This window comes from Mya arenaria, chromosome 9 (genome assembly GCF_026914265.1).
Source record: "Mya arenaria isolate MELC-2E11 chromosome 9, ASM2691426v1".
Taxonomy (NCBI): domain Eukaryota; kingdom Metazoa; phylum Mollusca; class Bivalvia; order Myida; family Myidae; genus Mya; species Mya arenaria.
This window is the reverse complement of record NC_069130.1, coordinates 30,874,427-30,888,670: the sequence shown is the minus strand read 5'-3', so window position 1 is coordinate 30,888,670 and position 14,244 is coordinate 30,874,427. Positions and strand designations below refer to the sequence as shown.

Sequence of the window (14,244 nt, the reverse complement as noted above, 5' to 3'; positions counted from 1 at the left end):
GGGTTTATATTTCAAATTTAATTGAAATTGGTCAAAAAATGAAGAAGTTAGAGCAATTTTTCGATTTTTTTCAAAAATAGATCGGAAATCGAGGTGAAATCCAGATTTCGACAAGTGAAATCCACTCATAACGCACTAATTTTTACAAATATTTTTGCGTTTTTGTATGCTGATAAAAAACTGCCTCATAAAGGGTTAATATTTCAAATTTTAGTGAAATTGGTCATAAAATGAAGAAGTTAGAGCAATTTTTCGAAAATAGATCGGAAATCGAGGTGAAATCTACTCAGAACTCAGTTATTTTGATTAATAATTTTTTTTTGGAAATTTATTAGAAAGTGTCTCAAAAAGGGTTTAGATTTCAAATTTTATTGAAATTGGTAAAAAAATGGAGAAGTTAGAGCAATTTTTCGGAAATCGAGGTGAAATCCAGTTTTGGAGAAGAGAAATCCACTCATAACTCATTTATTTTAATCAATAATTTTTCTTTTTTGTGTTCATATAAGAAAATGCCTCATAAGGGGTTTATATTTCAAAAACATTCGAAATTGGTAAAAAAATGAAGAAGTAAGAGCAATTGTTCGAAAAAGGATCGGACATCGAAGTGAAATCCAAATTTTGATAATTGAAATCCACTTTTTGAGACGTGAAATCCAATCATAACTCATTTAATTTTTACAAATATTTTTTTGTTGTTAAACATATAATTGAAAAGGCTTCATAATTGATTTATATTTCAAATTTTATAATAACACATTTATTTTGTAACAAATATTTTGAAATCCACTCATAACACATTTATTTTGTAACAAATATTGTTTTAATTGAACATATAAAATGCAATAGGCCTCAAAATAGGTTTATATTTCAAATTTTATTTATAAATATTTTGAAAAAAGATCGGAAATCGAAGTGAAATCCAATTTTGGAGAAGGAAATCTTTTTAGTATAAGAAAATAAATACAATCAGGTATGTATTGGATATTACCGGTAATAAAGTAGAATCGTTTGTATGTGAACGTAATCAGCTATTACTATCGCGGCTTATTTTTAGTCAGAACCATGTAGACATGCATATCGAGTGACGATGTTTATTTAGTTATAGGACAATTTATTGGGGGGTAAAATGCATTTAATATATTGACAAATTGATAGATATGGCATTTTCTATAAACATTAAGTGACATAAATCAATCTTATGTAATCCGTTAAATTGAAAATATAAATTTATTTAACTATTGCTGATATTTATATATAATAAGAAATAAGGATTACACTCGATTTCCGATCTTTTTACAAAATATGTCAATCAACAACTCTCTTTTTTTTTGATCAATTTAAATAAAACTTGAGATATAAACCTATTATGAATCCTTTTTGGTTATTTGATCAACAAAAATAAATATTTCTTACAAATAAATGAGTTATGAGTGGATTTCAGGTCTCAAAAAGTGGATTTCACTTCTCGAAAACTGGATTTCACTTCGATTTCCAATCTTTTACAAAATATGTCTACAACTTTCTTGCTTAGGTTGTCCGGTTAGCGCAGTGGTTAGCGCACTCGCTTCTCACCTAGGCGACCCGGGTTCGATTCCCGGCTTGGGCGCATGTGAGTTTGGTTTGTGGTCACCAAGCCGGACGAGTGGGTTTTCTCCGGGTTCTCCGGTTTCCCCCACAATACAAGACCACACTCTCGCGTAAAATCGTGCCAACGAGAGTGATTAATATAACGTTGTAATAACTTGTTTCACAATCGTTGTAAAATAAATATGTTTAAACTTAAACTTTCTTGCTTTGGGATAAATTCGAATAAAATTTGAAATATAAACCTATTATGAAGCCTTTTCAATTATTTGTTTAACCAAAAGAAATATTTGTTAAATTTAAATGAGACATGAGTGGATTTCATGTCTCAAAAATTGGATTTCACTTCGAATTCCGATCAATTTTCGAAAAATTGCTCTAACTTCTTTATTTTTTGACAAATTTAAAATATAAACCCTTCATGAGGCACTTTCCAATATGCAAACAATAAATTTTATCTTTTGATAAAAATGGTTGAGTTATGGTTGGATTTCACGTCTCAAAAAGTGGATTTCACGTGAAATCACCCTGTACCCGTATTCATTCATCTTTTTTGAATGCATATGTTACTCCCGAGTTTGAACAAAAATGAAACAGCAGTTGTATGACCAGTTTTCTATTCTGAATAAGATTTCGTCTTTAACTTTCATTACATATACAATGCGTGTTCAGAATATCAGATATCTCGCTTCGCGTCTGGGACTATTAATAATAGTGTAATCTTACTCCCAGTTCGCGTACGTAGAAAATATTTCTGAGTGATGTGACGGTGTATAATGCTAGGTATAGTTTACACTTGCTGTCGTATTCAGCTTTGAATGCGGGAACCAATTGATGCACGCCTGTCGAAAAGTAGCATGGTACCTATGAACGGTACTGCAAAAACCACATGGCCAGTGGGTCATAAAACTATACGAAATACAACTAAAACACACAAATTCTAAATCTTATTAATTAATTCGACAGACTGCGGGAAATTTAATAACCGAATAAAATATAAATAGAAATAATGAAAAATAAATACATAGGAAAAATAAGTACATATATAAATAGCCAGCTTCCTTATCTCACTAATTATTGTATTTAAACAATTGTGACAACTGACTTGAAGAATGCTGATAAAATCCGCTCTGATGTCATATATAAAATAAGAGGCATCTGTTTTTAAAGAAATTAGACTGAATACTTATTAAAATCAAGAACAATAATTATGAATTTCAAGTTTGCATGATTTTCATTGAAAGCGGTTGACTCTAACCTATCCATTGGTATGAGGGAGTTGCAATAAAGATGCCCTATCTTTAAAGTTGCACTCTCTTAAGTTTGACAATTTTTACTTATTTACGTTTTGTCTCAGAATCAGCTTAATTTGGCTTTTAGCCATACAACATCAATTTTTCTTTTTTGCTATGCATATTTATGCGACTATAATAATTTCAATTTAAGCTAATAACAATAATAATAATAATAATAATAATAATAATAATAATAACAATAATAATAATAATAATAATAATAATAATAACTTTATTTAAAGAAGGTAACACATTAAGACATAGGCATCATATTATAAACAAAACATAACACACGACTTATTTACAATGTGGCCTTCTGAAAGAACATACACACGCACACACACATAAATGCTTAGAATGAAAACGTAAGCATAAATTTATGTTATTTCAAAAGGGTACGTATTAAAATGTTATACGAAAACATAAAGAAACATGAATATAATACATTAATTATAAGATCAATGCCGAACAATACATCAATTTGTACATAAAGGTTAACAAATCGTATCATTAAAATTTATTAACTGAGTAAGTAGGACAGTCACACATGTATTTAACACCTTAATCGAGATATATATAATGTAAAAAAAACAATAGTCATGGAATTATGCGTACAATTCTTACAACGGTTTTTGCAATTGATGATGTAAAAAGAACTTCTTGCAGCAGGCTTTAAATGTATTTTCCGTGTTCGATTTACGTATTCGTTCTGGTAAAGAGTTCCAAACTGTCCCGCTGTAGCATGCAAACGAGTGTTTCTTGTATTGAGTTTTATGTCGAAAGTGGGCAATGTCTTGTCGCGTAGAAGATCGTAATCCATATCTTGTATTGTTTGATAACTTTATAATGTCTCTTATATAACTCGGTGTAAGATTGTTAATAGATTTATATACCATAACAGCCGTTTGATATTTGCAACGGTATTCAAATTGAAGCCATTCTAATTGTTTAAATAATTCATGCGATGGCGTTCTAATAGGCTTAAAGAGAATAATTTTAGCAGCTCTTTTTTGAAGCATGGTTATTCGTTTCGTATGCGTTAGCTTGCTTTTCCCCCAAACACTACAACAATAGTCAAACATAGGAAGTATATACGATTTATAAAACAAATGTCTCATTTGATCCGTTAAAAAGTAATTAAGTCTTAAGTGTGACAACCTCGTCACATTTCTTGCAACCTCGTCACATTCTTGCAACCTTGTCACATTCTATTTTTAGAAAAAGTCGAAGAACGGACAATTATAATAAAAATAATAATAATAATAGTAAATAAAACAATTTTAATATTTAGTTTAAATTTTCAAGAAATGGGTAAGTTTCAGCCCATATTTAGCTGCTGGTCATTAAACCAATAGAGAGCGTATAATCAATAGCCAATCGTAACAGCGGGATGCAGAAAGCGCGAGAATCGATATCATCTGTGTCATTACATGAGCCAAATAACAACAAGGAAGAATACCCAACAATAATGAGGTAAGACTACGAGCTAGCATACTATAAGATATGATTGTTATTTATTTTTTGATGGGACACCGATTATTAGTTAGTTATAATGTCTGTGAACCGTGCATAGGTATTTATAATTCGAACGTGAACCATTGAACAACCGGATAAACTTTAATTCTGATGAAATGTGGGTTTGGTATTTTAATTAAGGTACAGCATTGTGAGCTTAAAATATCTTTTAATTAGAATAAATGCACATCAGAATAAAGATGGCAATCTAAAAGGTTTGACATTTTGACATTAGACAATTTTTGGCTCGCTGGTACAATTTTGAGGGGAAACAAAATAATAAATATGTATGCCTTTATGAATTAATACAAGCTATGTATTGAATTTACTTTGATTAAATATTAGTTGGCATACATTGACAATTTTTCATAGAAATGTCATGTACAACATAGATTTATGTTTATGCATTATCATCACATCTGGGAATGGACTGGTTGAATTTTTTAGAGCTGCACTCCCTCTGATTGACCGTTTTGACATAAAATATTTTGTCTCAGATTTAGCTAACTTTTGTATAAATTCCTTCAAATCAAGCACAAAGATCACAGTCAATTGCTAAAAAACTGCCAAAGATTACAGTTTTTAATTCTTTGAGAGTGCATTTTTAACAAGTCTAGACATAGACATATATAATTTGTGTCACATTTTCTAATGGTTTTTCTATCACAGGGTTTTCTAACTTCATGGTGATGAATTTGCCATATTGCTGTATTATATCAAATCTGCATTTCAAATGTCTGTACGCCATAAGCTTGTTGTGTCTGTATAATTTCTTTTTTCAGTGACCTGATGTCCGTGCGCAATTTGACCTAATGCCTGAAGCCAAGAAATCGCGGAATGGAACTCGTATTAGTTGTGTAATGTTTTCTGGATGTTTGTTTTAACAGCCTGTATAAATTGTTGTTTGACAAGACAGTGGAATTTTAATCATACAACATTTTGTTTGAGCAAATACCACAATGAAATGATTATGTTAAGGCAGATCTAGAATGACATTAAACATTGATTACTCAAACATGATATTTTTAAATCTTATGAATTTAAATAAATAGTAGTTTTTCCTATGTCTATAAATAATGTTTTATAAAAACAGCATGTATTTGTTATTTCTTATCATTCGTGTCTAACGCGGTCAAACCCTTTCTTTGTCCATCCCGTATAAGGTCAGTACATTCATCCGTGTACGGGGTCCGTATATCCATCCCGTACACGTTGCCTGTACGGAGTCCTATATCCATCCCGTACACGTTGCGTGTACGGGGTCCGTATATTCATCCCATACACGTTGGGTGTACGAGGTCCGTATATCCATCCCGTACACGTTGCGTGTACGGGCTCTGTATATCCATCCCCTACATGTTGCATGTACGGGCTCCGTATATTCATCCCGTACACGTTGCGTGTACGGGGTCCATATATTCATCCCGTATACGTTGCATGTACGGGGTCCATATATCCATCCCGTATACGTAGTATGGTGTCCGTATATCCATCCCGTATACGTTGTATGACGTTCGAATATCCATCCCGTACACGTTGCATGTACGGGGTCCGTATATCAATCCTGTACACGTTGCATGTGCGGGGTCCGTATATCAATCCCGTACACGTTGAGTGTACAGGGTCCTTACATCCATCCTGTACACGTTGCATGTACGGGGTCCGTACATCCATCCCGTACACAATGCATGTACGGGGTCCGTATATCCATATATATTTTGTCAAAACATTCTATGGATAAAATGTGTATTTCTTCAAAAACACGCTAAACAACATAAAAAAATTGCATATTTTTTTTCTCGAAATTAAAATATCTCCGTATATCCAAAGATACGGGAATGGATAAACGGAAGTCTGTACACGTGGTGTTCCGTATACGTATTAATATACGGGGTCCATACACGTTGGATATACGTGTCGGAACACGCCCGTATATTCAAGATGTACGGGACCGTTCTTTCCCGTATATTCAACCATTTTCCGCAGTGTTAGCACTATTGTAAAACTCTTAAGTTTGATGCCTTAAATTCCATTTGACATCGGAAATTCCACGGACATGTGTTGATTTGTCCGCCATCTTGGATAAACCGGGTCATTTTGGGTCATGCCATTAACACATCATATTTTGATGATTCTACTTAAAGAGTCTACAGTATGATATATATATTTTAAAATATTTCGATAGTTCAAAGTATTGAATTAATTCTGTTTAGCAACAATGTTCTTCAGTATTCAGTTCGAAACATTTACAGATTTATTTTTCATGTCAGCTGATCATTCGGAGCTCTTTGGCCATTTTTTCGATAAAATGGCCGAGGAGTTCCGAATGCAGTTTGATATTAAGGTAGTGGAACTATTTACATGTAGATGTCGATATTGGCGAAATGATTTATCAATATAATTATTTGATTTGAGTACCAATTGTCAATAAATTATACATGACCCACTTCTCTCACTTTTCGCCCAGATATTTTAGAAAAAAACTATGTAACAGCCAATTTAAATCAGCTGTGTATTCAAAACAATGATACGAACTATTTACTGAGCGCACTGGCCTGCTTTGGCTGGTAGTTGGATCAGCTGATGTGCCTACTTAGGACAGGCCCTGAGGGGCACCGTCCAAAAATCAGTTTGCCTGTAAACAATTCCTTGTTAACATGATACAGCCTTCAGTTTTGATTGTATCTCGATGAAACTTGTACAGTATCTACATATTCATTAGAGCTCGGTTCCTTTCGAAAACCAGATTCGCCCATGCATGCCTAGATTATGGGCCTTGATAGTATAAAAAATCAGTTTGCCTGTAAACAATTCCTTGTTAACATGATACAGCCTTCAGTTTTGATTGTATCTCGATGAAACTTGTACAGTATCTACGTATCCATTAGAGCTTGGTTTCTTTCGAAAACCAGCTGTATCCGCCTATGCATGCCTTGATTATGGGCCTTGATATTATAAAAAAATGCTATTGTGTAAACAATTGCTTGTTAACACGATACAGTCTTCAGTTTTGATTGTATCTCGATGAAACTTGTACAGTATTTGGATATCCATTAGAGCTTGGTTCCTTTCGAAAACCAGCTAGATCTGCCTATGCATGCCTAGATTATGGGCCTTGAAATGATTAGATTATGGGCCTTGATAGTATAAAAAAATGCTATTGTGTAAAAAATGCTTGCGAACATGATACAGTCTTCAGTTTTGATTGTATCTTGATGAAACTTGTATAGTATTCAGATATTCATAAAAGGTTGGTTCTATTTGAAAACCAACCAGATCCGCCCATGCATGCCTAGCTTATGGGCCTTGAAAGTATTCAGAAATCAGTGTGTCTGTGAACAATTGCTTTTGAACACGCTACAGTCTTCAGTTTCTATTGTATCTTGACAAAACTTGTACAGTATTTAGATATTAATTACAGCTGGGTTCCTTTAAAAAAAAAAACCAGATCCGCCCATGCATGCCTAGATTATGGGTAGTGTTGTGCCGATGATCGGTTATAATCAACAATTGATCGGAAAAGCCTACGTCGGCGACAATCGAAAGTGAAATTTGAACAATCGATAACAGAAACAAGGAACGTAACCGTTGCCGACTAACTTTCTTTTTCTGGTTAATGTTAATTTATGTTGAAATGTTAAGGTGTTACTATGTTAAGTTATGTTATAATATTTTATAAAGTCAATAAGTCACTACAGTACCTTATTACACGTTTTCTTTGTACTTAAACTGCTAAAGGATTGGTTCTCAACTTCTCTTGGTTGTGGTATTAAAGTGATTGTATATCATGTTACCGTTTACTCCTAACCATGTAAAAATTTAGTTTTCTTAGTTTTCTGAAAGAAAATGTTATTGTAAAACATACAGAATATTCACCTGATTGTTGTACTTGTTACTGACTGATTTTTGTGTCGCATGAAAAGACGACATATAGGGGTTACTTTTGTCGGCGGCGTCGGCATCGGCGGCTGTACCGCGTCCCATTTTCGCTTGTCCGGGGTATATCTCCTAAACTATTAGTGGTAACAACTTGAAATTTCATATGTAGATAGATCTAATTGAGGGCAAGTGCAGTGCACAATAACTGTTACTCTTGCCACCATATTTTTAGAGTTATTGCCCTTTGTTATTTTTCATGCTTAAAGTTTTGTCCAGGGCATATCTTGTAGAATATAAGAGTTATCAACTTGAAACTTCATATGTAGATAGATCTCATGGAGGGCAAGTGCAGTGCATAATAACAGTAACTCTTGCTTTCTTAGTTTTAAAGTTATTGCCCTTTGTTAATTTTCATGCTTAAAGTTTTGTCCAGGGCATTTCTTGAAGAATATAAGAGGTATCAACTTGAAACTTCATAGCTAGATAGATCTCATTGAGGGAAAGTGCAGTGCACAAGAACCGTTACTCTTGCTGCCATATTTTTAGAGTTATTGCCCTTTGTTAATTTTCTTGCTTAGGTTTTGTCCGTGGCATATCTCGTAAACTATAGGAGGTATCAACCTGAAACTTATTCCATAGGTATATCTGATTGAGGGAAAGTGCAGTGCACAAAAGCCGTAACTCTTGCATCTATATGTTGAGAGTTATTGCCCTTTGTTAATTTTCATGCTTAAAGTTTTGTCCACGGCATATCTTGAAGAATATAAGAGGTATCAACTTGAAACTTCATAGCTAGATAGATCTCATTGAGGGCAAGTGCAGTGCACAAGAACCGTAACTCTTGCTGCCATATTTTTAGAGTTATTGCCCTTTGTTAATTTTCATGCTTAGGTTTTGTCCGTGGCATATCTCGTAAACTATAGGAGGTATCAACCTGAAACTCAGTTCAAATGCCACCAACACTTGAAAGTTAAATGGCAACATCATTGTCTATAAATGAAAAAAATGCCAAATTAACAGCTATAATGTTGACAGTAAATAATTCGTCAGGCGACACATCCGACTCGCAGAGTTCTAGTTAAAAGAAATTGATATCTTTCTCTGTGTTTATTTTACACATGTATACAAAACTAAATGTAAGACAAAAAATAGAGCCTGTGGTCTCATGTTCTGTAATAGTAACTTGTAAACACTAAAAGAAAGGTGCGTTCTGAATATATAATGTAATTTATACAAAGAAATGTACAAACAATATTGTAAGGGAACACTGGTGCATATACTGTAATTGTATGCCTTAAATATGATGACCAAAGATGGATTAATAATCGATCATTGATCGGTTTCATAAACCAATTATCAATAGTAATTTTTCTGTCCGATTCCCAACACTAATTATGGGTCTTTAAAGTTTAAAAATTGCTATTGTTTAGCTAAATCTATTTTTAGTTAAGTCTACATAAGCAAAGTATATTTTTGGCTTAATTTACATTTAAAGTCACAATTGTTTGTGAATGTTTGTTCAAATTATGCCCCTGGGGTCATTACTGGCCATGCCCCTGGGTTGACAGATGTGTTCTACTTAAATTGGGAAATGTTAAAAACCTTTTTGTCTGGAACAGCTATGCAGATCCTTGCTATTTTGAACAAGGCTTAATTTAGTGGTCCACTACCATGCTTGTTCAACTTATGCCCCTTGGGCAAAATTGGCACTGCCCTGGGGGTAACAAGTTGCATTACACATTTATGCAATCTTACGTATAAATTAAACAGTTAAAAAATTGCAAGTCTTTTTCGTCTTCCTTTCTAAACATAACATTACAATGATGACCTCGCACACTTCTTAAGTAATATTGACCACACAAACCCAGCCAGTAGAGCATAGAAGATATTCCCGTGTCTGAACAATTAAACAATTTAAGAGTGGTTTATGGACTACAGAAGACTGCAAGGATTTGTGCAACTTTCTCCTTGACATGTTTCCAAATCAGGTTTAATACTTCACATTTACAATCTGATTTTCTTTCTTTGGAAATTCCCTCCCTTAATACATCAACAGCTAGAAGGCATTGGTTGCATTAAATGTTGTTTCGCAGACCTCTTCCTTGAATTGCTCCAGTTCAGCATCAGGTTTGCATTCGAATATTAGTGAAGGTCACCAACTATTAACGCATTGTCCAGTACCATTCCATCCTGCAAGTGAAGGTCACCGACTATAAACGCATTGTCCAGTACCATTTCATCCTGGAAGTGAAGGTCACTGACTATTACTTAAGGTCACTATCTATTAATGCATTGTCCAGTACCATTCTATCCTGCAAGTGAAGGTCACCGACTATTAACCCATTGTCCAGTACCATTCCATCCTGCAAAATCAGAGACACCTTCTGAACATGCATTGTTTGTGGTCTTTCGAACATCAGAGAGACAGTTCCTGAACATGCATTGTTTGTGGTCCTTCAAACATCAGAGACAGCTCCTGAACATGTTTTGTTTGTGGACTTTTAAACATCGAAGACAGCTCCTGAATATGTATTATTTGTGGTTTTTTAAAGAAGGAAGACAGCTTATTTGAACATGTATGGTTTGTGGTCTTTGAAACATTGGAATCTGATCTAGAACATGTTTTGTTTGTGGTCCTTCAAAAGTCAATGAACGCTCGTGAGCATGCATTGTTTTGGTCCTTCAAAGATCAAAGACAGCTCTTGAACATGTATTGTTAAATTGGTCCTTTAAACATCAGAGACCGCTCCTGGACATGTATTGTTTTTGGTCCTTCAAACATCAAAGACAGCTCCTGAACATGTATTGTTTTAATTGGTCTTTCAAACATCAGAGACAGCTCCTGAACATTTATTGTTTTAATTGGTCTTTCAAACATCAGAGACAGCTCCTGAACATGTATTGTTTTAACTGGTCTTTCAAACATCAGAGACAGCTCCTGAACATATATTGTTTTTGGTCTTTAAGCCATCAAAGACAGCTCCTGAACATTTATTGTTTTAATTGGTCATCTGAGAGAAGCCCTGAACTTGAAAAGAGAGCTGAATTGATCTTGTAGTCTGTCTGTGGCCTTTCAAACATCTGATACTATAGAAATTTTACTTTCTATAGCCTAAATTGCTGAATTAAAATTATAAATAGTGTGCAAAAGAATACAATAAAAGCACTTTCAGTTGATGAGTTGATCAGGTTCCAGTGTTTATCAAATATATTGCAGGTCTTATTACAAGGACCAAGATGAGCTGATCAAAGCATTTGAAGAGATACAACTGGATGCAATCAGGTTTGAAGAGCAGGAGGACCTGGATAAACAGTTACAGAAGACAGCTGAATTGCTCGCAAAACTATCCTTTGGGCTTAACTTGGTAATGCTGTTTGCTGGAATTTACGAATAATCAAAGTAAATATTCAATAATGTAATCAAATCAGCCAAAGAGATTTTTTGATCTTATCAATGTGCTTTGGCGGAAAATCAAAGGGAATTAACTAGGAACTCCAACATCATAATGTAAACATACTCTTGAATTGTAACTCTATAGAATGAAAAGCAACAACAAATAAATTATAAGCCCTTCCTACCTCTAGAGATTGTTACTTGATATACCATTATACCTAAAATCAAGCATATATTCATTGTAAAATTTCTTGAATTAATTTCTTAACAAATCACTATTTTCTGCTATTATAGTTCAAAAAGTTATCTTTGCCTCAAATTTCTTAAGAATGCAGAGTTCAACAAACCCTAGAACACTTCTATCTTTAGATTAAGCTGTTCTATATTTTAAACTTTTCAAGTCAGAATAACATGCCAAAAATGAAAATATATATTATTAAAAGTTTTTAGTGGAGGAATATAGATTTGGCATTGTCCCTCCATCTTGCCAGAATATGTGGTTTATTTAACCAAATGTTTACTTTGCCACCGATTATGCATTGCGTTATGGAAATCTCTGATATGTGCAAAGGCTGTCATATACTAAATATAAAAATGTAAAAAAACAAACAATAAATAGTAAAGTTTATTTTAACAAAAAAGCACATTTTCTAAACAAGCAACATTGAAATATGACAGTGCATATTATAATCATAACTATTTTCTCAAATGCTCATATAAACTAATAGCAGACAAGCATAAACAGTGATAAATGGTTTTTCACACCTTATCAAATTTCCTTTCAACTGTCTGCAATTCTTTCCCTTTACGAAAATATTAACACCTAGCAATTGATGTTGGAACGCTTGCCAGGAAAAGTGTGAAATTATGACCTCGAGGAGTCTTAAGGTTTTGTGCATGATTTGTTTTTTTGGGACGGCTATTGTGCTCGATCCTCGACTTATTTAGGTTTCGACGCAACGTCGTTATATTTTGTATGAAAAAAGAAGGAAAATGTTCAGGACTAAGCTTCAACCTTGAGGGACCGCCGGTTTCCGAACGACTGCCGTTCGAACGACGGCAGATATGCTGTATGTCATTATTTAGAACTAAATATATGACTACAAAACATTGAGATACTTTAACAAACATAAATAATTATTTCCTTTGAAGCTGTGAAACTGCTGTTGTTTACTGAATAATATATACTATAATCCATTTACTTTGGCACTACAGTACACTCAACGAGTTAGACCCACTTTCCGTTTCCCTCCGTGGATTTTTGCTGTCGCGGCCAACACAATAATTTTATCGACTGTCCGCGTTCCTCGGAGTTTGAATTTAAGGCCCTCGGAGGGTGATCAGTCGACCGAAGAATAACGAACTCGGCGTTCCTCTGAGGGGTTAACTCCGCGAAACTCTGCGGACACTAGATAAGAATCTACGCTACAGTTATATTTATTTTATTAAGATTTTCAACCGATTACGACGGCTCCAGTAAATTGCTATTATTATTTTTCCTCCGTCCGTTTTGCATGAAGTTAGCTTACCACAAGAATGCAGTCGTATTTCACTAGTTGCACATGCATCTTATAAACATGTTTTTGCTAATGACTGAGTAACACATTTCTTCCGAGAAAATCTAGGTTACACATTTTCGGAAAATCAGGAGGTCAAACATGCGTTCAAAATTCACAGCGCATGGTTTTGAAGGCCTTCTTGCCTCATTTTCTGTGGAAAATTTCATGAAACATCATAGCTATTTTTAACCACCAATAATAAATAGTATATTCTACATTGTATTGATCACGCGCTTGACGTAAGAGGTCATGGTTCAGAATCTTGTAAAAAGTCGGCTGCTTTATGATGCAATAACTAAGTGGATATACTTTAATGATTCAATGTTTATAATTCAAGACAATATTCAATTGGTGTTTACAGACATAAATACAAATTAAATGTTGGTACATGTACTGGTAAGAATCTTTTACGCTTAACAATGTGGATAAGCATAAAAATAAATAACTTTTAAACAAGAATGATTTCTTGCTTATCTGATTAGACTCGGAGTTCCGCTGCGGGATCATAATTCGGACGATTCTCAATGCTATCGTTCATATTAAACTCGGCGGTAAGCCAGCCACTCGGAGGAACTCGTGGGGGGGGGATTTTAACGAGGGCAACAGTTTTACCCTCGGAGGAAACCCCCGATCATCGACTTTATCCCTCGGAGTGAGCGAGGAAAGTGGGTCTAACTCGTTGAGTGTACTGTAATTGTCATATTGAATATACATTTCACATTCCGCAAAATGGAAAGTAAACTGAAAATTAAAACAGAAGGATAAGAATAACGCTGCGTCCTGCAAAATATTCCCATAAAAAAAAGACTTTAAACAAATATCAGCACATATATAATTTTGGGTTACCCAGACCAAAGTTTTTCCCGGACAGAAGGACAGATATTCTCTAAAAGTTTACTCCCCAAAAATGTATAGAATGGGAGTAACTTCATTAAAATTTTGAAATTAACTTTGTAGGTTTTAATTCTTGGTAACAGAAATTCAGGAAATACGGGGAAAATGAAATATTTTGGGAGGA

The 14,244-nt window shown here is 34.1% G+C and overlaps 1 protein-coding gene across 3 annotated transcripts in view; it reads left to right on the top strand.

The window, feature by feature from the left end:
* The window catches only part of LOC128203721 (uncharacterized), a 114,807-nt gene that overhangs the window by 58,406 nt on the left and 42,157 nt on the right, over positions 1-14,244 (top strand). For all 3 annotated transcript variants that reach the window (XR_008256021.1, XM_052905254.1, XM_052905256.1), the window contains exon 5: positions 11,491-11,638. Coding sequence is in view for 2 of the 3 variants with exons in the window: in XM_052905254.1 (XP_052761214.1) it covers positions 11,491-11,638 (148 nt within the window). In the remaining variant the exon portion in view is untranslated. The remainder of the gene's footprint in view (positions 1-11,490; positions 11,639-14,244) is intronic.